The sequence below is a fragment of the Diaphorina citri genome, unplaced genomic scaffold (assembly GCF_000475195.1).
Source record: "Diaphorina citri unplaced genomic scaffold, Diaci psyllid genome assembly version 1.1 scaffold430, whole genome shotgun sequence".
NCBI lineage: Eukaryota > Metazoa > Arthropoda > Insecta > Hemiptera > Psyllidae > Diaphorina > Diaphorina citri.
Window position 1 is genome coordinate 21,232 of NW_007377865.1, and position 22,580 is coordinate 43,811.

Here is a 22,580-nt window from a genome sequence, read left to right on the forward strand (position 1 = left end):
TCTCTCTTCCTTTCTTCCTGATTCATCAAAACAATCGTGGCTGATAATTCCCTGCTGATTTAGCAAAACAATAATCTGATACGAAAAGAGAATAAATTCAAAATCTTGTAGAATTTGTTAAAGATATCCACGGAAATTACCTACTCACGCATACATAAATAGTCTACGAGAGGAATTGACAAAACATAACGAGGAAAACATAGGAGAATGAGATAAACCTGTGACTTATTAGATCTCAGCAGGGATTGCCATCGCATCGTGAAGAAATTCGTACTCATTAGAACTGAAACGAGTATCCTTGTCCCTTGTAATAATAATATACATATGTAGGTATGTACATAGGTATAAGTTATCGAATACACTTCTCTCTTGAACAAGTCGGATTATATTTTCACATTGACATGCCTAACAAGAGTAAGGGAGGAAGGGGGCTTGAGGAACTGGAAAATATGCAGTCGAAATTTTGCTGAATAATGTTCTCAGAGGGTGTTAAAGTATGTCAGAGATGTTGAAACGCCTGTCTTTCCCTCCCATAGCATTATTCATTCTCTGATCTCCTAACCTTACACACCTTGATTTGGATTCTCATCTAGAAATTCCTATCCTAATCCTAACCGTATACTAACCCTTTTGATCTTTCTGTAGTACCTACGTTTACGTTGCACATTATTTTTAGATCTTTCACATACAAAATCAATTTATCTGCTATTTGCTGTCACAAGCAATGAAGTATTTTCCACAGATCCATTTTCCAGCACTATTCCAGAAATTTAATATGAAGACTATTTCACTAGGATAATGAGTTCCATCTATACTGAGATTGTTTGTAATTTGCAATGAGCTTTTTTTCAATCAGCACTAAAGGATGTGAAATCATAGGGAAGAGAATTTGAATGTCAAATGTCCTACAACTTACATAATACATCCTACTGTCGATGTCGTCCTACATACCTAAATTTTACATGCACTTGGCGTGGCGTATGTATGCTTTTTCATCAGCTTTGATGCCAATCAGCACTAAAGGATGTGAAATCATAGGGAAGAGAATTTGAATGTCAAATACCTATCTACAACTTACATAGTACATCCTACTGTCGATGTCGTCCTACATACCTAAATTTTACATGCACTTGGCGTGGCGTATGTATGCTTTTTCATCAGCTTTGATGCATATGAGTGTCTGTAGTATTATTATTTATCTGCTGTTATACTGTGAAAGCATATGATGAATACTGGGTAAATTATACAAGTATATCTGATCGCTCTATCTCCTGAACCACAACACCTAGAAAGCTGAAATTTGGTAGGAATATTCCTTTTGTGGTCTAGGTGTGCAATAGGAAAGGATTTTGCGAAAATCTAAACCGATCCTGAGATATGATCAATTTTTGATCGCTAAAATCTCCATAAGAAATACACACAGTGCAGAGACTGCGGGAGAGAAATGTTCCGCTCTCGACCAACATTTTGAGTTTCGTTTATGTTTTTAGTTTGATAACTATGTAGTTGATAGGGAGCGCGCAGCGCGACGGTATTTTTTATTATTTTCTACAAGTTCGGCCATGCCTTTTCTACAAGTTTGGCCATGCCTCGGGATGAACTAGGATGAACTAGCGGGATTCCGGAGCGAAGCGACGGAATTCAGCTAGTACTCTATAATTACTCCAATATATCCTACAGTATAGATACATATTTTGCACATTGCAGGAGTGAAACGCAATAAGGGTGCATATTGTTTTCACAGATTACTATAAAAGAAAAACCATAGAAGATTATTATTATTATTATTTTCAATTGGATATCTATTGAAGTAAATGAGACATTATATTGGTATACTTGTCTATCTTAGTAAACAAGGAATATGTTAAAAAATATAGCTGTATGTACTTAGGAAAGGGGAAAATGGATATGAAGGAAAAGGTTTAATAATTGTGTGGAAATAAGAAGGTGGAATGTAAAAGAGAAAAAAAAAAAGAAGAGTAAAATGTTCCCTTGCATCCAAACCTGAGTTCCTAATGTTCAGTACTATTCTATTATTTGTTCAATAGTGCTTACGTATAGCAGCTACTTTATTTCTCAATATACATGATTTTTTATTTATACCAATTTATCATACATTCATTTATACCTACTATTCAACATATATGTTCTTTATTTTTTTTATATACATGTACTTTTGTACAGATAGTTAGTTACACATTATTTTACAACAATTTATACAGTAGACGTCAATCAAGATTGAATAGTGCTTACGTATAGCAGCTACTTTATTTCTCAATATACATGATTTTTTATTTATACCAATTTATCATACATTCATTTATACCTACTATTCAACATATATGTTCTTTATTTTTTTTTTATATACATGTACTTTTGTACAGATAGTTAGTTACACATTATTTTACAACAATTTATACAGTAGACGTCAATCAAGATTGAACGCATAAGACTATTAGCTCAATATTTCCAGACAGTATTAAGCTACACGTGGAGATTTCAAGATTTATTTTTATAAGTACAATATCCGTCCTATATATATTCATGTACTTTTGTACAGATAGTTACACATTATTTTACAACAATTTATACAGTAGACGTCAATCAAGATTGAACGTATAAGACTATTAGCTCAATATTTCCAGACAGTATTAAGCTACACGTGGAGATTTCAAGATTTATTTTTATAAGTACAATATCCGTCCTTCGACCTGGAAAGCCAAAACAAAGAAAAATGTTAAAAATAAGGACACAGACGACATGAGAGTAAAATTCCAGTTCACAAGCTCTTGGAGGTTTGGCATTTGAGGAATGTTCGGAATTGTAACGTGAAAACCTCAAACTTCAGGGTTACTTGTGTGATCCCTTGTCTCTTGGTTTACTATACAATACATATTACATAATATCTATAACTTACATTTACGAGCGAAGCAACACCGCTCCGTCCTGATGGCGTAGACAGCGAGCAGGACACATAATAGGAACACTAGTAGACAGCCAGTGCCTATCGTCAGCAGAGTGGCCATAGCCAGAGGTTCTGGAAAGGAGAACAAAACAAATGGCAAGTTAGCATTTAATGTTCAATTTTTACATATTTATGGTCAATTAATAAAATAAAATAAGGGCTTTTCCCTTCTGTTTCCATAAAATATAGGATGATTCTAGTATGAAGAAAACGTTGAAAACTCATCTGTTGTAGGTAGTTAATAGAGGGGTAGAAATATCAAACTATTGAGCTTAAAGTATAGCCTGCCCAATATGACAGTCTAAATAGAGCCTAAATAAATAGTTCTGCACTGAAGAGACAAAGAGGAAAATCATGTAATAGAATAAGATGGATCCACAGGTAGTACGAGTAGTAACTACAAACGAAAGCTTTTCTTTGCTTTTCCTCTGTTTCGAAAAATAAACATTCCCAAGATTCCTTGAAAAAGAAAGAAAGAAAGAAAGAAAGAGGTTTCCACTTCGATTCTTAGAATTCAGAACAAACAAGGACTCTTTGTAGCATAGTAAGTATCTAGAATCTAGTAGATATAGGGCGCTCAACACGATTCTGAACAAAAATTCTGATGTGAACAACAAAATACCCTCAAATGTTGACAGTTGACTGCGCCATTTATGTCTTGATTTAATGAGTATGTTTTACATAGCTAATTCTGTCTCTTCCTCCCTCTCTAAAATATACGTACAAAAGCAAAATTATGTATATACATCCGTAACATACGTATGAAGATATGTGTCTTCTGAGGTAAGACACAGACGTCTGTATAAGAGACGAGGATTTGTTTCTGATGTTGAGCTTTCCGTATGTTCGGAAGGAAAGCAAAAGAAAGAGCTGGAGAGGAGGAAGGAAGGCAGAGCAAATGATGTAATGTAATGGAAAAAATATATTTATGAAAGAAGACAATTTAAAAAGAGATGAGGAAGATTGAGAGCAGATTGCTTTCCTCACCAAACTAGCAAACTCTTCACTCCCACCATAATGTGTGGGACAAGACCATATCCAATTCGAATGAGGCAAGAAACAAAATATGCTCAAGAGGATGGAAGAGAGGTTTGTTTGGGAATTATGAAAACTTGCTGAAATAGTAAATCTGAAAGAGAGGATAAGATTACTCCCTCTCCATCACTCCAAACATTCTCTCTCGTCTCTCCTTCTTTCCTTCAGATCCTTTTCCCCTATTATCCATTTCTCTCTCCCCTCCCTTCTCCTTCCAGTCGAACAATTAGGAGACGTGATGCATTTTTAAACGGATTACTCCATGTATGTACCTCATCGTGTAGCAAGGACATGTGTGCTGACGGAGAGAGAGAAGAAAAATAAGGGGGGGGGGAGAGAGAATAGGAAATATAATTTCCTATTGTTGATATTATAAGTAGGAAGGTAGGCATTTCCCCGGATGTATTATTTAGCAGATGAAAGATATCTAGAGAGCAGAGACGTAATATTTACTCAACCTAATATGTAGAGGTAGACAGAGAGACACTGGAAGAGACTAGGTAGGTGGGAAACCCAATAAAGCGATTACTGCATAATATGTAGGTAGATAATCTCACTTAACTGATCAAACTCTTCCTTTTCTTTTATACATTCCTATCATAGTATTACTTCTAGGGCAGAGGACTGTTCAAACGAAGTCACGTCTCCAGTCCATGATTTCATTTTTCTTTTATACATTCCTATCATAGTATTACTTCTAGGGCAGAGGACTGTTCAAACGAAGTCACGTCTCCAGTCCATGATTTCATTATTCCTATATCGAGTTGGATTTTCATCCACGCAGTTCTCAAATTCCACAAAGACGGTTTTGGGGGAGAGGCGAAAAAGCCACCGTAGGACAACTATTGGAGTTCTTTGGGTATTGTGCATCTAACTGTACATTAATATAAAGGTAAATGCTACACCAATTCTATGTAACATGAACACTGTACCCGATACCTAGTAATACTTGAAGAAATTACCTATCAAACTCTGAAAAATTATTACTCAACCAGGAGTTTGGACAGTTCTGAAGGTTAGAAGGCGGCATGCCTTCCATTCTCCACTCACCAAAGCTTTCATCACGGTACTTAATTATTATTTTCTCGGAAAAGATACTGAAATTTCAACGAGAAGAAAACGATGATGCAAAATATTTCCTCTTTTAATTAAAAACAGAATGGTGCACTGCTAAGACAAGGGTCGTGGCAGAGATACGCTAGAGGGAGGTATAAGACATGAGAAGTTGCGTATTTATCTGTTGTTTTGTTTGCCTCGTGCAAATGTGTAATAAAAGATACTGCGGAGGCAGTAGAGACGGGGGTATTTGCAGATATTTTAACTGCTTATTATCAGCAGGAAATCCAAATGCTCTCTTGCCTTGAAACTATGTAGAATGAAAGTCATGCAGGAATTTGCTGGCAAAGAAGGGTAATGTGGAGTGAGGTCTTCATATTCTGCGAGTATTTATTTAGAAACTATTTTGCCCGGTCAACATCAGAATGCAAGCTCAAATTCAACTGGCAAGCGTGTTCGTGCAAAATGATAAGTCGAAAATTAACGAAAACATTCATAACCCAAAACGTGTTAGTGAGAGATAAAATGAAATCCAAACTAAATTTCAAGAGAACTCTTACGAACTAAGTCAAACGTGTTAGTGAAGCATTTAAAACTAAAATGGCCGGTGCCAGTGCTAGAGGATGATCATTGACTTCAACCGACATAATGGAACCTGAATCAAATCATTGGGAAGTACTTTGAAATTTGCACTTCCTCAGTAGTGTAGTGGTTAGTACGGTGGACTGAATCTGGAGGTTGGTGGTTCGAGTCCATGAAGTCAAGTCATGAAATTTAGCGTATTATATTAAGCGGGGAACGACATTTGGGACAAGCATTTATGCTTAGCACAATTAAAGTTCTTTTTAACTTTGAAATATGCACAAAATGAGAAGTTTTTCTCTTCTGTTTATCAGAATTGAGTTACATTTCGGGAAGTCAATGATCAACCCCGGGGTGCTGGGTGTGGCCTGGTGAGATTGGAGAAACGAACCCGGGTACGAACCCCTCACGGCCAGATGGATGCCATATTTGTCCGAGCCGCGGTCATTCTCCACGCTGAGGTAGTAGTTGCGGCTGTCTGCGGCATCCACATCCGTGATCCGCAACCGTGCCTCGTAGCAGTCTTCACGACGATCCTGAGAAAACATATAAACCATGGTCAATAAGGGTCAAGGGTCAAGAAGATTTTTTTAGAATCTAAACTTTGTGAAAAAATTCCATAACAAGAGTCAAGGTTATTTTCTATCACAGTGCAATAGTCCTAAACAACACACAGTTTAGGTGAGGTGTGAGGCCACTGGATCCGAGTAGGAAGGGACCAAGGGTCTCTAAGTTCATTACCTCGTCACAAAATACAATTATCCCCTCTATCTCTATCCATCTTGCTCTATCTAACCTTATTTTATGTCCTCCTATCTTTCTCATTTCGTATTCAGTCTCCTAAACAAAAATGGAGACGGCACACAAGGGATTAAGAAGAGACCCCCTAAACATAATATTATTTTCTATCCTATCCTTGATCTTGGCACTGTCTGTTCTCACATATCTTAAGGAAAAAAAAAAAGTTATACATGAAAGTAAAAGGTAAACATACTCGTCTGAGAAGTTAATGACAAAAATTACCCAGCATCCAAGGAATAATTCTCTTTATTCATTCACAGAAGTGTTTAAATTTCAAAACCGGTCAAAAGAAACATGACAGAGTAGTATTCGAAGAAACTCACCTGGTTCAGATCGTCTGCCTGGTATTTGCCCACCCCGGAGCCGGGTTGAACCTGTACACTCCCCCAGAGCCACGTAGAATTACGAGGTCGAGGATCTGCGCACACCACCATGCGCAGTAACGCCTCCTCTCCTCGCATCACTACGATTTCTCGCCCGCCTACATGTCGGATGATGTGTGGAGGTCCTGCAAAAAGAGAAGAATAAGTTATTAGGAGATGACTATGTTAATACTGTCCGGATAAGTCATTAAAACATTTTTGAGGAAGAAGACATGGGGACAGAAATGGCAGATGGAGCAATTGTCAAAGATGGCCTGTACATTAAACTACAGAATAAGAATAAACATGAAAACATACGAGAAATACCTAAGAGTGAAGTGGGATCCAAGAAACTTTGAATGCAGATCCTCAAATCAAGATTCAAGACAACCTTTCTGCAACGACTTTCCTGTCCAAGCTTGAAACAAATTATTATGTTTAAGTTTTACATGATGTTCTCTTTTTTCCTGACAATACTCTCAAAATTCAGACTCAGACAAATCCCAAATCCTCTCGTGGCCTTAATACCCCCTGACATACATAACTAACCCGTGCAAAACTCGGGGAAACGTTTTCTATGAACTTCTAGCTTCTACTCTATGAAATTGTAATTTAAGTAATGAGCCACGATCCACGAAGGTTGAAATTTCCCCGACGTTACTTACCAAAATAAACCCACTTTAAAGATTTTCCCTCTTCTAAGAATAGGTACTTGGAACCATTTCCAGAAAAGCCAAAATTTATAGAGGGTAATACCTGTACTGTTTGTTATTGTTGCGATTAAGACTAGCGTGGAGAGTAAGGAGGTAGGTACAGTTGAACATTAAGAAACGAGCTTATCTTAAGTACCTATAGAGACGGATTAACTTAGGACGCAGGATTAACTTCGGGAATTCTGTAACATGTACCTCCAGAGACCACCCCACCCTATTTAACTTCCTCCATTCAACTAAGGCAGCCGGTAACCGCCTAAATACAGTCTGAAATCTGATTTTTTTTTTTTACCTCTACCTATTCACAAATCACTTCAAAAGTTTTCTTTTATTATTTCTCTTTTTAGAGACCTTGAAAAGTCAACCCACTGAAAAAGTACAATGCCCTGTAAAGTTAGCCAATGTGTCAAACAGAGATTAGAGAGAGTTAAACTGCTCAGGTATAACACATAGCTTTCTCTCGATTTTTACACACGGGCATTTGTAAAATCAATATAATTATTGTGTTGCACATTGCATACCTCGTAATTTGTCAGGCATTCACACAGTTACTTACCGACCACCTGTAACGTAATGCCGTCACTTAGCTTCCGTTTCTCGTTGCCGTTAATGACATTGGTGGCCCGACAGAAGTACTCGCCCTGGTGTTCATACGTGATGTTCGCAATGTGTAGACGGGACTCTGTGCTGCGGACGACTTCAATGTATTCACCGCCCAGAGAGGTGGGTATCTTCTGGATCCACTCGTAGGTTGGGGCGGGATTACCGTTGGCGGTACACGTGAAAGTAACCGGATGAAACAGCTGAGATGTGGTTACCCGGTCGGGTCGGATGGATTCAATGTCTGGAGCATCTGCAATCATAATCATAGGAATAAATTATTTTGTGCTCAATCTCAATCATATGAATGAATACATTATTTTCTGCTGGTAAAGTGTGCGTCACAGTTTTGAGTTGAAATTCTGGACTTAGCAGTCTTCAAGCACTTCATAAATAAGAGACTACTTCCATAGGAATGAACCAAAATCTACCACAAATCGCGTACATATGTATTGTCTTGGAAGCTTTCCTGATTCATCAAAACAATCGTGGCTGATAATCCCCTGCTGATTTAGCAAAACAATAATCTGATACGAAAAGAGAATAAATTCAAAATCTTGTAGAATTTGTTAAAGATATCCACGGAAATCATACATAGGATGTCACATTTCATAGGAACAGTGACAGTTTGGAATTCCGTTAGATAATGTTGATATAATCAAGCCAGAACTGATGGGAGATAATGAATAATTCAAAAAAGAAGCACAAAACCTTCTAGGAATCAGGAAATATTGAAAAAGCTTCAAATAAATTGGACTTTTCACAAAGACTCGTTTTTCTCTTTCCCTCCCCTACACTTTCTCTTCTCCTCTCCCTTTCTCTCGGTGTCTCGTGTTTTAATCATCAATGGAGAACTGGAGAGAGCTGTGGAACAACTGAGAAAGGCGAGGAGACCAAACAAAGAGTGGAAATGACTACACTTTCTCTTCTCCTCTCCCTTTCTCTCGGTCTCGTGTTTTAATCATCAATGGATAACTGGAGAGAGCTGTGGAACAACTGAGAAAGGCGAGGAGACCAAACAAAGAGTGGAAATGAAAATTTCTCAAGATGGTGGTTGGTTTTTAACCACTCGGAATAATCTACACTTTTCATTCTTTTTTATCTATTTCAAACTGAGTATTTTTATCTTCACGTTTATTTTCAAGATATTCCAGCTAAAGAGATTTCTCTCTCAAAAAAATGTTCATTTTCTACAAGAAAATGTTTTTCCCTTCAAATCGTGCTGGAGTATTTATTTACCTATCCCTCTCTCCGTACCTAATTAATTTGATTGCATTTTTAATTAAAGACTTGTTTATCAAACAAGTTGACGAGTTCAGTGGAGAATCCTTCGTCGACTTGGGTTTTAATGGAACGGACCAAGAGATAAATGAAAAGTTGGAAGGAAACATAAAATAATAAAAAAATAAAAATTTCGAAAACAGGAACAAAAACAAATCAATGTGGATTTATTATAATCCAGGTTTATCCCATCAGTTTTCTACCTGTCTTCAATTTCCATGGGTATTTAAAGTTATAAATCACAAAACCTCAGAGTACCGTACCACAAGGGAAACTCAAACACCAACCTGTCCACAATGAGTGTTTTCATTTCTAGAAGATGAAACCTCTGATAAAAAGAATCAGCTAAATTCTCGTAAGCATACTTACAGCTTTTCAAAAGAAAAGGATCCCAACATTTGTCATCTTATTCAAGAGTGACGTGAAAAATTAGAGTAAATAAGCAGACGAATGATATCTATATTTATTTGAATAATAAAGAAGTGCACGAAAGATTAATGAATTTCAAAATTCATCACAAAAATATTAAGGGAGGAAAAGAAAAAAAAAATGGCGCCCTTGATAGCGCTCGTAAAAAGAAAGATGGCAGTGAGCATTCAACAAAAAATGAATGAAAAATTGAATTTTCCCTTGAATAATCTTTTTGTTAGATACGTAACAATAAAGAATGAGAAGTATTTGTCCAGCAAAGAAAGCTAGCACACATATTCACTTACACTTATCCCCATACCCTCATACTTACTATAACAATAAAGAATGAGAAGTATTTGTCCATCAAAGAAAGCTAGCACACATATTCACTTACACTTATCCCCATACCCTCACACTTACTTATCATATGTATTTGCAGTCTTTCATTCAAACAGATGCTGGGGATTCAAGCTCCCAAGGATGCACTGTACTCGTAGAAAAGTTGAAATGTGCATACTTAAACGAAAAGTTAATAAAAAGAAGAGAAGGGAGGTATTTGCTCTTTATTTATTGCACATCACTGTGTAGTAAATTGTCTGTGAGTTCCATGTTCCAAGGGAAAACATTAGCTTGGGGAGTTGTGTCAGCGACTATGAGTTATTCTTAATATTGCATAAAAGGCCAAAGATTCTCCAACTGTGTTCGTGATAGATCTCAAGACTTGTGTTGGCAAATCTATTTCCAGAAAGATCTCAAGCATGGTTAGAAATCCGCATTGGATATTTCAGATTTGACTCCAAACTCCAAATAGATCTCAGCAGGGATTGCCATCGCATCGTGAAGAAATTCGTACTCATTAGAACTGAAACGAGTATCCTTGTCCCTTGTCTAGAAGGAAGGTGTCTAATAATCTAGCAAAGAGAAATTTTTGTGCTTCAAAAAATCTCTCCCATCCCTGTCAATGATTGTGTCTTCTTCCCTTTCAATTTCCACAGATTAAACATTAGAGAGCAATTCGAAATAAAAAGTCAAGGAAAAATGTCACCAAATAAACATTTGAGCTGTTGGAAATAAATCCCGCGGCATTTTGTATACTCCTCTCCTCTCTCTTCTCCCCTCAGCGTTTGATACAAAAGTCATAAGTTTTCTCTCTTTTCTTTTCACAATATTTGTTCTATCTTCATTATTTCTCAAGATAAAATAAGATATGTGTGGGGATTTCAATCTGACATTTCAATTTTCTCTCAGACATTATTCTCCTAGATTTTAGAACGTATAAAAAGTGAGAAATAAAAATCACGAGTATCCTTGTCCCTTGTTATTAAGAGTCATTATCCGAATCTTACGACCAAAGTAAGTTATGTGTTTCATTACGAGAGATCTTAACTGTTAAGACAGGAAATAGGAAGGTCACTGAGGTTTGCAAGCGAAGGCTATGGGTTAAGGGTGGGGAACGAGTTTAGAGGGGGTACTAAAAGTTGAGGGCTGAGGGTTTTGGAGGTTAGGGCTGGGGTGACGGACAGAGCTTAGGGAGGAGCGGAAATAGCTTGAAGAACGAGGGGGCTATGCTGGGGTTTAATAGCTTTCTCATTACTTTTCATTTGTTGAAGAGGAGGGAGGAAAGAAAAGAGGCTGCAGAAGAAAGGGCGAGGTGGTTTTACTGTCAAGCTTTTATTTTTTTTCCGCATATTTCGACTTTTATTGTTACTCACAGTATGTTCTGATGTAAGAGTTTAGCAAGACTAGGAAGGGGATAGAGAATGGAGGAGAGGAGTTAATTAAAAAAATGTCGTTAAATTTAATGATGCAACAATATGTTGAAATGTATAATAGTGAACGAGAGAAACCTCCATTAAAAATTAAAAACATAAAAAAATATGGAAGAAAAAAGGATGGAAAAAATAAAAAGGTTTACGATTCTTGTGTTATTATAATATAATTTCGGCGTCCAAGAGCACCTCTTGCTAAACGCTTGGTGAAGATAAAAATTTGCCTTTGAGAAAAATCTCAGAATTTTAGACTTGTTCCATCGAAACGCTCGGATTAAAATTACCACACGGTTCCTCCGTTTGAGTAATTTTATCGAGTTATCGTTATGCTCAAACGGGGTCTAACTGCCATTGACAATAATAATTCAGATAAATAAAAGGACAAATTAGAGAAAATTCTAAAGAATCATCAACACTTCAAATGACAAACTACGCGACGACACGGTATTATTTGGAACTTTATAATACCTATTAGAACAATAACAAAAGAAGAAGTTACCTTGCACGAAATACGAGTTCAAATATCAGAGACAATTCAGACCATGATGCAAAACCTGACTGGTTTAAGTGAGATAAAAAGATGACAACACTTTTCAGAGGTGTATTGACTGTGTTGTATTTAGAGGAACACAAACTTTTACAAACGGTAACGGTCGTAGAAAATGATCTCCATGTTGAAATCATGTTCCAACAATTTGACATTTGTGTTTCTGACAATATTGTTGTTGTTGAATTCTCTAAAGATGACACAGGGGCACGTACTGCCATTATTGCTTCTGTGCACCGTGCTCAACTCAAATGTACCATGCACTTCTGTACCAACATTTCCATGTAAACTTCAAGGTCCCTTAGGTTACAGAAAATACTTTTTTTCTTTTGTTTACCCCTGGAAATAATCTACATGTAGTTCCACGGCTAATGTACAATGCTAACTATGCAGAATCTTCTTCATTCTCTCTCCTTGGAGCTTAAACTTTTTAAAGACTTTTGCTTTCGTTCATTTTGCATCTTTCGAGATAAACTATAAGAGGAAGCAGATTAATGAAAACGCCGTTATGATGAAATTTTTTTTTTGTTACCATTACAAAAAGGAGATTTTTTTGCTCTTTCCTTACATTCCGTTTAAAACAGTACCTACGGCAGGGACTGGGGTATTTTCAATTTATTATGGACGATAGAAGTTTACTTACCTTTCTAAGTCGGTTGGTCTAAAGTCGCCTCGACCTGGAGAAGAGTAAAATGTTCCCTTGCATCCAAACCTGAGTTCCTAATGTTCAGTACTATTCTATTATTTGTTCAATAGTGCTTATATACTGTCCGGATAAGTCATTAAAACACTTTTGAGGAAGAAGACATGGGGACAGAAAAGGCAGATGGAGCAATTGTCAAAGATGGCCTGTACATTAAACTACAGAATAAGAATAAACATGACAACATACGAGAAATACCTAAGAGTGAAGTGGGATCCAAGAAACTTTGAATAGATTCAAGACAACCTTTCTGCAACGACTTTCCTGTCCAAGCTTGAAACAAATTATTATGTTTAAGTTTTACATGATGTTCTCTTTTTTTCCTGACAATACTCTCAAAATTCAGACTCAGACAAATCCCAAATCCTCTCGTGGCCTTAATACCCCATGACATACATAACTAACCCGTGCAAAACTCGGGGAAACGTTTTCTATGAGCTTCTACTCTATGAAATTGTAATTTAAAGGTCTGTTTTTCATTCCTACGCCGCATCGATGCGGCGTTCACTCTGCGTCAGGAGTGGGGGTAAAAAGTGGAAATTCAACAAACATGACGACATCTAGTGGAGAAATTACGAAACATTTTTTTCATTTCCCTCAATACAATTACAATATGGCGGAACCTGAAGCTACTCGAGACTCGCATCAGGGATTTAAGACGCAGCGTTGACGCTAAAGTAGGGGAAGTGGAATGAAAAACACGCGTATAGAAGAGGAGCTCAGGAAGGTATGTCTTCCTGGGAAGATCTGTCCTTGGATTTGACTGCCATAGAAAGAATGTTGAATTTTGAATTCTAAATTGTAAGGAAAACGGGTAATGCTTCACTTTTGTTAGGTTTTTCATATACGATCAAATACTCGTAGCTAGGATGGACCTTCATAATGTTACAAAGTCTTTATTGACTTTGATGAAGCTAAGAGAGAAAACTGACCTACATAACAACCTGAACTGTCATATTCCTTTACACTTTCAAAGCAATTAATAAGTTCAAAGCTTTCAACTTTCAAAGCAATTAAGAGTTAAAAGGGTGACTTGATGAGTTTTTTTCTATGTCGATCTCTGAAAGGAGCAAAAAAAAAACAAAAAAGCTCTTTTCTTTTATACATTCCTATCATAGTATTACTTCTAGGGCAGAGGACTGTTCAAACGAAGTCACGTCTCCAGTCCATGATTTCATTATTCCTATATCGAGTTGGATTTTCATCCACGCAGTTCTCAAATTCCACAAAGACGGTTTTGGGGGAGAGGCGAAAAAGCCACCGTAGGACAACTATTGGAGTTCTTTGGGTATTGTGCATCTAACTGTACATTAATATAAAGGTAAATGCTACACCAATTCTATGTAACATGAACACTGTACCCGATACCTAGTAATACTTGAAGAAATTACCTATCAAACTCTGAAAAATTATTACTCAACCAGGAGTTTGGACAGTTCTGAAGGTTAGAAGGCGGCATGCCTTCCATTCTCCACTCACCAAAGCTTTCATCACGGTACTTAATTATTATTTTCTCGGAAAAGATACTGAAATTTCAACGAGAAGAAAACGATGATGCAAAATATTTCCTCTTTTAATTAAAAACAGAATGGTGCACTGCTAAGACAAGGGTCGTGGCAGAGATACGCTAGAGGGAGGTATAAGACATGAGAAGTTGCGTATTTATCTGTTGTTTTGTTTGCCTCGTGCAAATGTGTAATAAAAGATACTGCGGAGGCAGTAGAGACGGGGGTATTTGCAGATATTTTAACTGCTTATTATCAGCAGGAAATCCAAATGCTCTCTTGCCTTGAAACTATGTAGAATGAAAGTCATGCAGGAATTTGCTGGCAAAGAAGGGTAATGTGGAGTGAGGTCTTCATATTCTGCGAGTATTTATTTAGAAACTATTTTGCCCGGTCAACATCAGAATGCAAGCTCAAATTCAACTGGCAAGCGTGTTCGTGCAAAATGATAAGTCGAAAATTAACGAAAACATTCATAACCCAAAACGTGTTAGTGAGAGATAAAATGAAATCCAAACTAAATTTCAAGAGAACTCTTACGAACTAAGTCAAACGTGTTAGTGAAGCATTTAAAACTAAAATGGCCGGTGCCAGTGCTAGAGGATGATCATTGACTTCAACCGACATAATGGAACCTGAATCAAATCATTGGGAAGTACTTTGAAATTTGCACTTCCTCAGTAGTGTAGTGGTTAGTACGGTGGACTGAATCTGGAGGTTGGTGGTTCGAGTCCATGAAGTCAAGTCATGAAATTTAGCGTATTATATTAAGCGGGGAACGACATTTGGGACAAGCATTTATGCTTAGCACAATTAAAGTTCTTTTTAACTTTGAAATATGCACAAAATGAGAAGTTTTTCTCTTCTGTTTATCAGAATTGAGTTACATTTCGGGAAGTCAATGATCAACCCCGGGGTGCTGGGTGTGGCCTGGTGAGATTGGAGAAACGAACCCGGGTACGAACCCCTCACGGCCCAGTGGATGCCATATTTGTCCGAGCCGCGGTCATTCTCCACGCTGAGGTAGTAGTTGCGGCTGTCTGCGGCATCCACATCCGTGATCCGCAACCGTGCCTCGTAGCAGTCTTCACGACGATCCTGAGAAAACATAAACCATGGTCAATAAGGGTCAAGGGTCAAGATTTTTTTAGAATCTAAACTTTGTGAAAAAATTCCATAACAAGAGTCAAGGTTATTTTCTATCACAGTGCAATAGTCCTAAACAAAAAAAATAAACCCACTTTAAAGATTTTCCCTCTTCTAAGAATAGGTACTTGGAACCATTTCCAGAAAAGCCAAAATTTATAGAGGGTATTACTGCAGAAAATAGGCAGAAGTAATGTGTAACCTCTTCAGCCAGATGCAGGAGTTATGGAGAGAAGGGAAAATGTCCTCAACAATCTCAATAGGCACCAGAAAGAAATGGACCGATTTCAATAGTACCTAATAAGTTCCCAATAGATATTGCCAAGAGAAAATAAAAATAATACGTTCCGATAAAACAGAGGTAACTCTCGCAGATGTGTAGGATGTAGTATGTAGTGGCATGTGTGTCAACATGTATTCAATGTTGAGGAAAACTTGCTATCCAAGTTGACATTTTTTTAGAAACACAATGCATAGGCGGCTTAGGTAGGAAAACTAGTGGAAACCTTCGAGTAAATATCTAGAACAAACTAGATGTAATATGAAGGATAACTATTATTTCCGACATCCAAAATATATCGTCTCCAAAACAAAGGACTCACGAAAAAAGACAATTTCACATACGAAATTTCTTGTTTCTAGTGAGACAATCCTTAGAAGTGATCCCATTATGCCATTTGGAGCCTTTTTTAGTAGGAGAAGTTTTTTCTATCGAAATTGAATTTTCCTGAGCCAGTCAGTCCCCCACACAGTTTAGGTGAGGTGTGAGGCCACTGGATCCAAGTAGGAAGGGACCAAGGGTCTCTAAGTTCATTACCTCGTCACAAAATACAATTATCCCCTCTATCTCTATCCATCTTGCTCTATCTAACCTTATTTTATGTCCTCCTATCTTTCTCATTTCGTATTCAGTCGAAGCTTCTCATTTCAACTCTTTATTTATTTATTTACTTCTCTCTTTTCTGTCTTTTTTGTTTGTGTATCAGCAGGTTTATCAGGAGGAATATTCGCCGTGACAAGGAAATTAGGTCTCGTAAAAAAAAAGACAATCAAATAATAATTGATTCCGAGTTACCTCTAATTTGTTTGAGGTGAAATAATAGTTAAAGATAGAATGGGTAAAATCTTCTCTCTTTTCTGTCTTTTTTGTTTGTGTATCAGCAGGTTTATCAAAAGGAATATTCGCCGTGACAAGGAAATTAGGTCTCGTAAAAAAAAGACAATCAAATAATAATTGATTCCGAGTTACCTCTAATTTGTTTGAGGTGAAATAATAGTTAAAGATAGAATGGGTAAAACTTTCAGGATAAGATGAAATGTGCAAAAAAATTCCCACCTTCCCCGCATGAGAAAAAAAAATTCTCGGTCTTTCAGTATGTACTTATTATTCTTTTCTATCTTCTTAACCTTATTTAGCTTGTGCCTCAACCTCATTTGAGTTCCTTCACGTTTCTCCCCTCCCTTATCCCGTTTCCCACCCACCTTCACCCCCCTCTTCGTAATAATCTACAAATCCTACATCATCCATTATTCGAGTTAATGCAGACTATGTACCACGTTCCTTCCCATTTCGTCCCGTGTATAAATCACAAGGAGCATAAAATTTACACCCATAGCGAACATCTGGGATTCTCCACTTCCCCTAGTCCCCGGTCCTGAGGGAGGGAGGGCGGGAAATATTATAAATGTAGTCAGGGCAAATTATTGACATCCTCCGATATACGGGATATATAAATCACAAGGAGCATAAAATTTACACCCATAGCGAACATCTGGGATTCTCCACTTTCCCTAGTCCCCGGTCCTGAGGGAGGGAGGGCGGGAAATATTATAAATGTAGTCAGGGCAAATTATTGACATCCTCCGATATACGGGATGGGTTCAAAATTTGCTCCTCTGGGGTGTTAGTGTACTGACTGGTCTCTCCAAGGCTTTTGGTCCATAATTTTTCGCGACCATTCTCCATATGTGTTGATCTTGTGCTATGCATCTTCCTTCTCTATATCTATCCATTTTCCTTCTCTTGTTGGTGATTTCCACTTCTGTTAACATTTCTTCACGTTGCTCATCCATCTCTTTACTGGCCTTCCTCTTCTTCATACCTGATTACTTCTGCTTTATGAAGCACTTAACTCCCCGTGTCACTTGCCCAGTTTGCCATGAACGTGAATATTATTCGAGTAGAATGAATCTCTCCCTAACTACTCGGATCCACCCTGAATTAGGAATTCGCCATTACATACACCTGTCGGTAATTCTTTTATTCGAATATTCCAACAAAATATTGAACATTGGATATTAATTCATAGAATGATATTAGAGAGGTCTGTTGTACCTACTTTCTTAGTAAACGTAATATCATCCTAGAATTTAATAAGTTAATAAGATATTGTATCTCCCCTATAAATAAATATTTACCTATTCTTTACTGTAGACTGTAGAGCAGATGATAGCAAATCAACCTTACCTAAATTTCTACTGATTGAATGTTTGTTCTGCTTGTAAATTTGACATGAAAAATGTAAATGGGTTTTAACAAATGGCCTCCCACACTCACTCGGATTTTTGAAATCTTATATTATAAGAACAAGAACTCATTCACAGTTCACATTTCATAGTTCACACACTGATCGCTCTATCTCGATAACCACAAGATAAGATATTGTATCTCCCCTATAAATAAATATTTACCTATTCTTTACTGTAGAGCAGATGATAGCAAATCAACCTTACCTAAATTTCTACTGATTGAATGTTTGTTCTGCTTGTAAATTTGACATGAAAAATGTAAATGGGTTTTAACAAATGGCCTCCCACACTCACTCGGATTTTTGAAATAAAAAATAAACCCACTTTAAAGATTTTCCCTCTTCTAAGAATAGGTACTTGGAACCATTTCCAGAAAAGCCAAAATTTATAGAGGGTAATACCTGTACTGTTTGTTATTGTTGCGATTAAGACTAGCGTGGAGAGTAAGGAGGTAGGTACAGTTGAACATTAAGAAACGAGCTTATCTTAAGTACCTATAGAGACGGATTAACTTAGGACGCAGGATTAACTTCGGGAATTCTGTAACATGTCCCTCCAGAGACCGGTAGGTACAGTTGAACATTAAGAAACGAGCTTATCTTAAGTACCTATAGAGACGGATTAACTTAGGACGCAGGATTAACTTCGGGAATTCTGTAACATGTACCTCCAGAGACCACCCCACCCTATTTAACTTCCTCCATTCAACTAAGGCAGCCGGTAACCGCCTAAATACAGTCTGAAATCTGATTTTTTTTTTTTACCTCTACCTATTCACAAATCACTTCAAAAGTTTTCTTTTATTATTTCTCTTTTTAGAGACCTTGAAAAGTCAACCCACTGAAAAAGTACAATGCCCTGTAAAGTTAGCCAATGTGTCAAACAGAGATTAGAGAGAGTTAAACTGCTCAGGTATAACACATAGCTTTCTCTCGATTTTTACACACGGGCATTTGTAAAATCAATATAATTATTGTGTTGCACATTGCATACCTCGTAATTTGTCAGGCATTCACACAAAATGTCTTCAAAGAGGTCATAATGAGAAGGGAAAGAAGCTTATTATGCAATTATGGATGTTGGATATGAGGACATCTATGGTTCAGATCCCCAATTGCCCACCAATCTCATTCACACAAAATGTCTTCAAAGAGGTCACAATGAGAAGGGAAAGAAGCTTATTATGCAATTATGGATGTTGGGATATGAGGACATCTATGGTTCAGATCCCCAATTGCCCACCAATCTGGCAACAAGCAGGCGAAACACTCATAAAGTTACTTACATTTAACATCCAACGCGACGCTGATGGGTTGACTAGAGCCGATGCTATTCTGCGCCTGACACGTGTACGTGCCACTGTCCCGTCTGAACACCGGACGAAACTGGAGACTCTCCTCGAGCGACGAGATCTCCTGCTTGCCTACCCGACGCCAGATCACATTGGCCGGAGGATTCGAGTCCGTGATACATTTGAGCACCACGTGGTCCCGACCTTCCTCCACATCGTTGGGGGGTGTGCCCACCAGCCGGACCTCCGGGGAATCTGAAATCATACCGAGGAAGAGGGAGTTGAAATCATGTAGGAAAGATAATATGGTGAAATTGAATTTCAAAATCGATAGACAATGGACAAAATTCTTGAAAATCATGTTTTGACTTGGAAAACACCTTTGTACACTTTGTATAATGTATAGCTCTTTTATTAAATAAATATATGAACTGAATTGAATGAGGAAACAGTTTAAATTTCATAGAACATCCAGGATAGTCACCACGCTTCATAAAATTTTCCTCTTGAACTTCCCGCGGAACTGTAAGATTATTTTGAAATAATTTCATTTCAACGTGGTCCTTGAGACCTTAGCCTTCATAAAATTTTCCTCTTGAACTTCCCGCGGAACTGTAAGATTATGTTGAAATAATTTCATTTCAACGTGGTCCTTGAGACCTTAGTTTCATGTAGCAAAATCATGACAATGGTTCCGAGCCTCGAGTATTGAATTCGCAGGATAGAAAACTTTGTCTTGGGACAAGGCTGTACAGTAAAGATTAAGAAGGCCCCTAGGAAACGTAATATCTTTCAATGCAAATAAGAAAGAAAATGCAATGTAAATACTTCTTATAGCGTACATGATTTTATTATGAACAACTTTGTTCTGTTTATCTTTTGATTGTTTTCGTCGTTCGATGCCTGGCGGGGTATTTCATTGGAAAACTGAGATGAATTTCAATTCTATAGAGACAAACAGAACTGTCGGTTTTGACAGGACTTCATGAGAGCGGCGAGTGACTGTCTTCGAGTCAGTCTTTGACGACTCTGGGCATAAAATCAGTCTATTCTTTGAGTAAATAGTCACCGTGCCAGAGCGAGGACCATTTTCTGGTTCGATACACATCTTCACGTCCTATAAAATCATTCAGCAAAAGGAACTTTGCCATAGAGCAAAATTTCAAACGAAATTTATAACAATAAAGAATGAGAAGTATTTGTCCAGCAAAGAAAGCTAGCACACATATTCACTTACACTTATCCCCATACCCTCACACTTACTTATCATATGTATTTGCAGTCTTTCATTCAAACAGATGCTGGGGATTCAAGCTCCCAAGGATGCACTGTACTCGTAGAAAAGTTGAAATGTGCATACTTAAACGAAAAGTTAATAAAAAGAAGAGAAGGGAGGTATTTGCTCTTTATTTATTGCACATCACTGTGTAGTAAATTGTCTGTGAGTTCCATGTTCCAAGGGAAAACATTAGCTTGGGGAGTTGTGTCAGCGACTATGAGTTATTCTTAATATTGCATAAAAGGCCAAAGATTCTCCAACTGTGTTCGTGATAGATCTCAAGACTTGTGTTGGCAAATCTATTTCCAGAAAGATCTCAAGCATGGTTAGAAATCCGCATTGGATATTTCAGATTTGACTCCAAACTCCAAATAGATCTCAGCAGGGATTGCCATCGCATCGTGAAGAAATTCGTACTCATTAGAACTGAAACGAGTATCCTTGTCCCTTGTTATTAAGAGTCATTATCCGAATCTTACGACCAAAGTAAGTTATGTGTTTCATTACGAGAGATCTTAACTGTTAAGACAGGAAATAGGAAGGTCACTGAGGTTTGCAAGCGAAGGCTATGGGTTAAGGGTGGGGAACGAGTTTAGAGGGGGTACTAAAAGTTGAGGGCTGAGGGTTTTGGAGGTTAGGGCTGGGGTGACGGACAGAGCTTAGGGAGGAGCGGAAATAGCTTGAAGAACGAGGGGGCTATGCTGGGGTTTAATAGCTTTCTCATTACTTTTCATTTGTTGAAGAGGAGGGAGGAAAGAAAAGAGGCTGCAGAAGAAAGGGCGAGGTGGTTTTACTGTCAAGCTTTTATTTTTTTTCCGCATATTTCGACTTTTATTGTTACTCACAGTATGTTCTGATGTAAGAGTTTAGCAAGACTAGGAAGGGGATAGAGAATGGAAGAGAGGAGTAGGAGGAGGATAAAGACAGAGAGGAAATCACTCTATTTGATGGTAATAAAGCCGTCATACAACATTTTGGATTTAAACATTTCCTTAAAAGAAACCAGAGACGAGGAGGGTGTTGTAGGGTTGGCCATTTTCCCCTCGGTAAAAATCACAAAGGAATCCTAACATTTCGAGCCCCCGAAATCCGTTAGAGAGGAGTAGGAGGAGGATAAAGACAGAGAGGAAATCACTCTATTTGATGGTAATAAAGCCGTCATACAACATTTTGGATTTAAACATTTCCTTAAAAGAAACCAAAGACGAGGAGGGTGTTGTAGGGTTGGCCATTTTCCCCTCGGTAAAAATCACAAAGGAATCCTAACATTTCGAGCCCCCGAAATCCGTTGGAGAGGAGTAGGAGGAGGATAAAGACAGAGAGGAAATCACTCTATTTGTTGGTAATAAAGCCGTCATACAACATCTTGGATTTAAACATTTCCTTGAAAGAAACCAAAGACGAGGAGGGTGTTGTAGGGTTGGCCATTTTTCCCCTCGGTAAAAATCACAAAGGAATCCTAACATTTCGAGCCCCCGAAATCCGTTCACTGTACCGCATTGATTTTCCTCGCATTCCGGCAGAACAATAGAAACTAACTGCTACTGGCATAGAAGAAGCTTTCAAGAAAATTACATGAATTAAACAAACCTTATGAAACTCTGTATGAGAGTGAGGGTGGGAGGGAGAGAACAAAGGGAATGCGAAGAGTGCATTACAGACGGTATCAGAGGTGTGAGAAATTAAAAGTCTGAGTGTGTACCTAGTACCTACTCACGCATACATAAATAGTCTACGAGAGGAATTGACAAAACATAACGAGGAAAACATAGGAGAATGAGATAAACCTGTGACTTATTAAAGCACCGAAGGCACGTCTAAGTACACTATGTCGACCTACTGAAAACCCACAAAAGCCTAAATTAATGTGGTCGTACCTACTGAAGTACACTATGTCGACCTACTGAAAACCCACAAAAGCCTAAATTAATGTGAAATTTCACACCAAAGGGGTGTATAGCTCAGGTAAAGTTAAAGCACCGAAGGCACGTCTAAGTACACTATG

At 37.7% G+C, this 22,580-nt stretch overlaps 1 protein-coding gene across 1 annotated transcript in view; it reads right to left on the reverse strand.

The window, feature by feature from the left end:
• LOC103508741 (B-cell receptor CD22) overlaps positions 1-22,580 on the reverse strand; it is a 72,857-nt gene that overhangs the window by 18,138 nt on the left and 32,139 nt on the right. Inside the window, exons 4-9 of the mRNA XM_017443888.2 lie at positions 19,291-19,551; positions 8,071-8,367; positions 6,763-6,947; positions 6,030-6,174; positions 2,918-3,037; positions 963-1,017 (exon numbers count right to left, since the gene is read on the reverse strand). Coding sequence (XP_017299377.1) covers positions 963-1,017; positions 2,918-3,037; positions 6,030-6,174; positions 6,763-6,947; positions 8,071-8,367; positions 19,291-19,551 — 1,063 coding nt within the window. The remainder of the gene's footprint in view (positions 1-962; positions 1,018-2,917; positions 3,038-6,029; positions 6,175-6,762; positions 6,948-8,070; positions 8,368-19,290; positions 19,552-22,580) is intronic.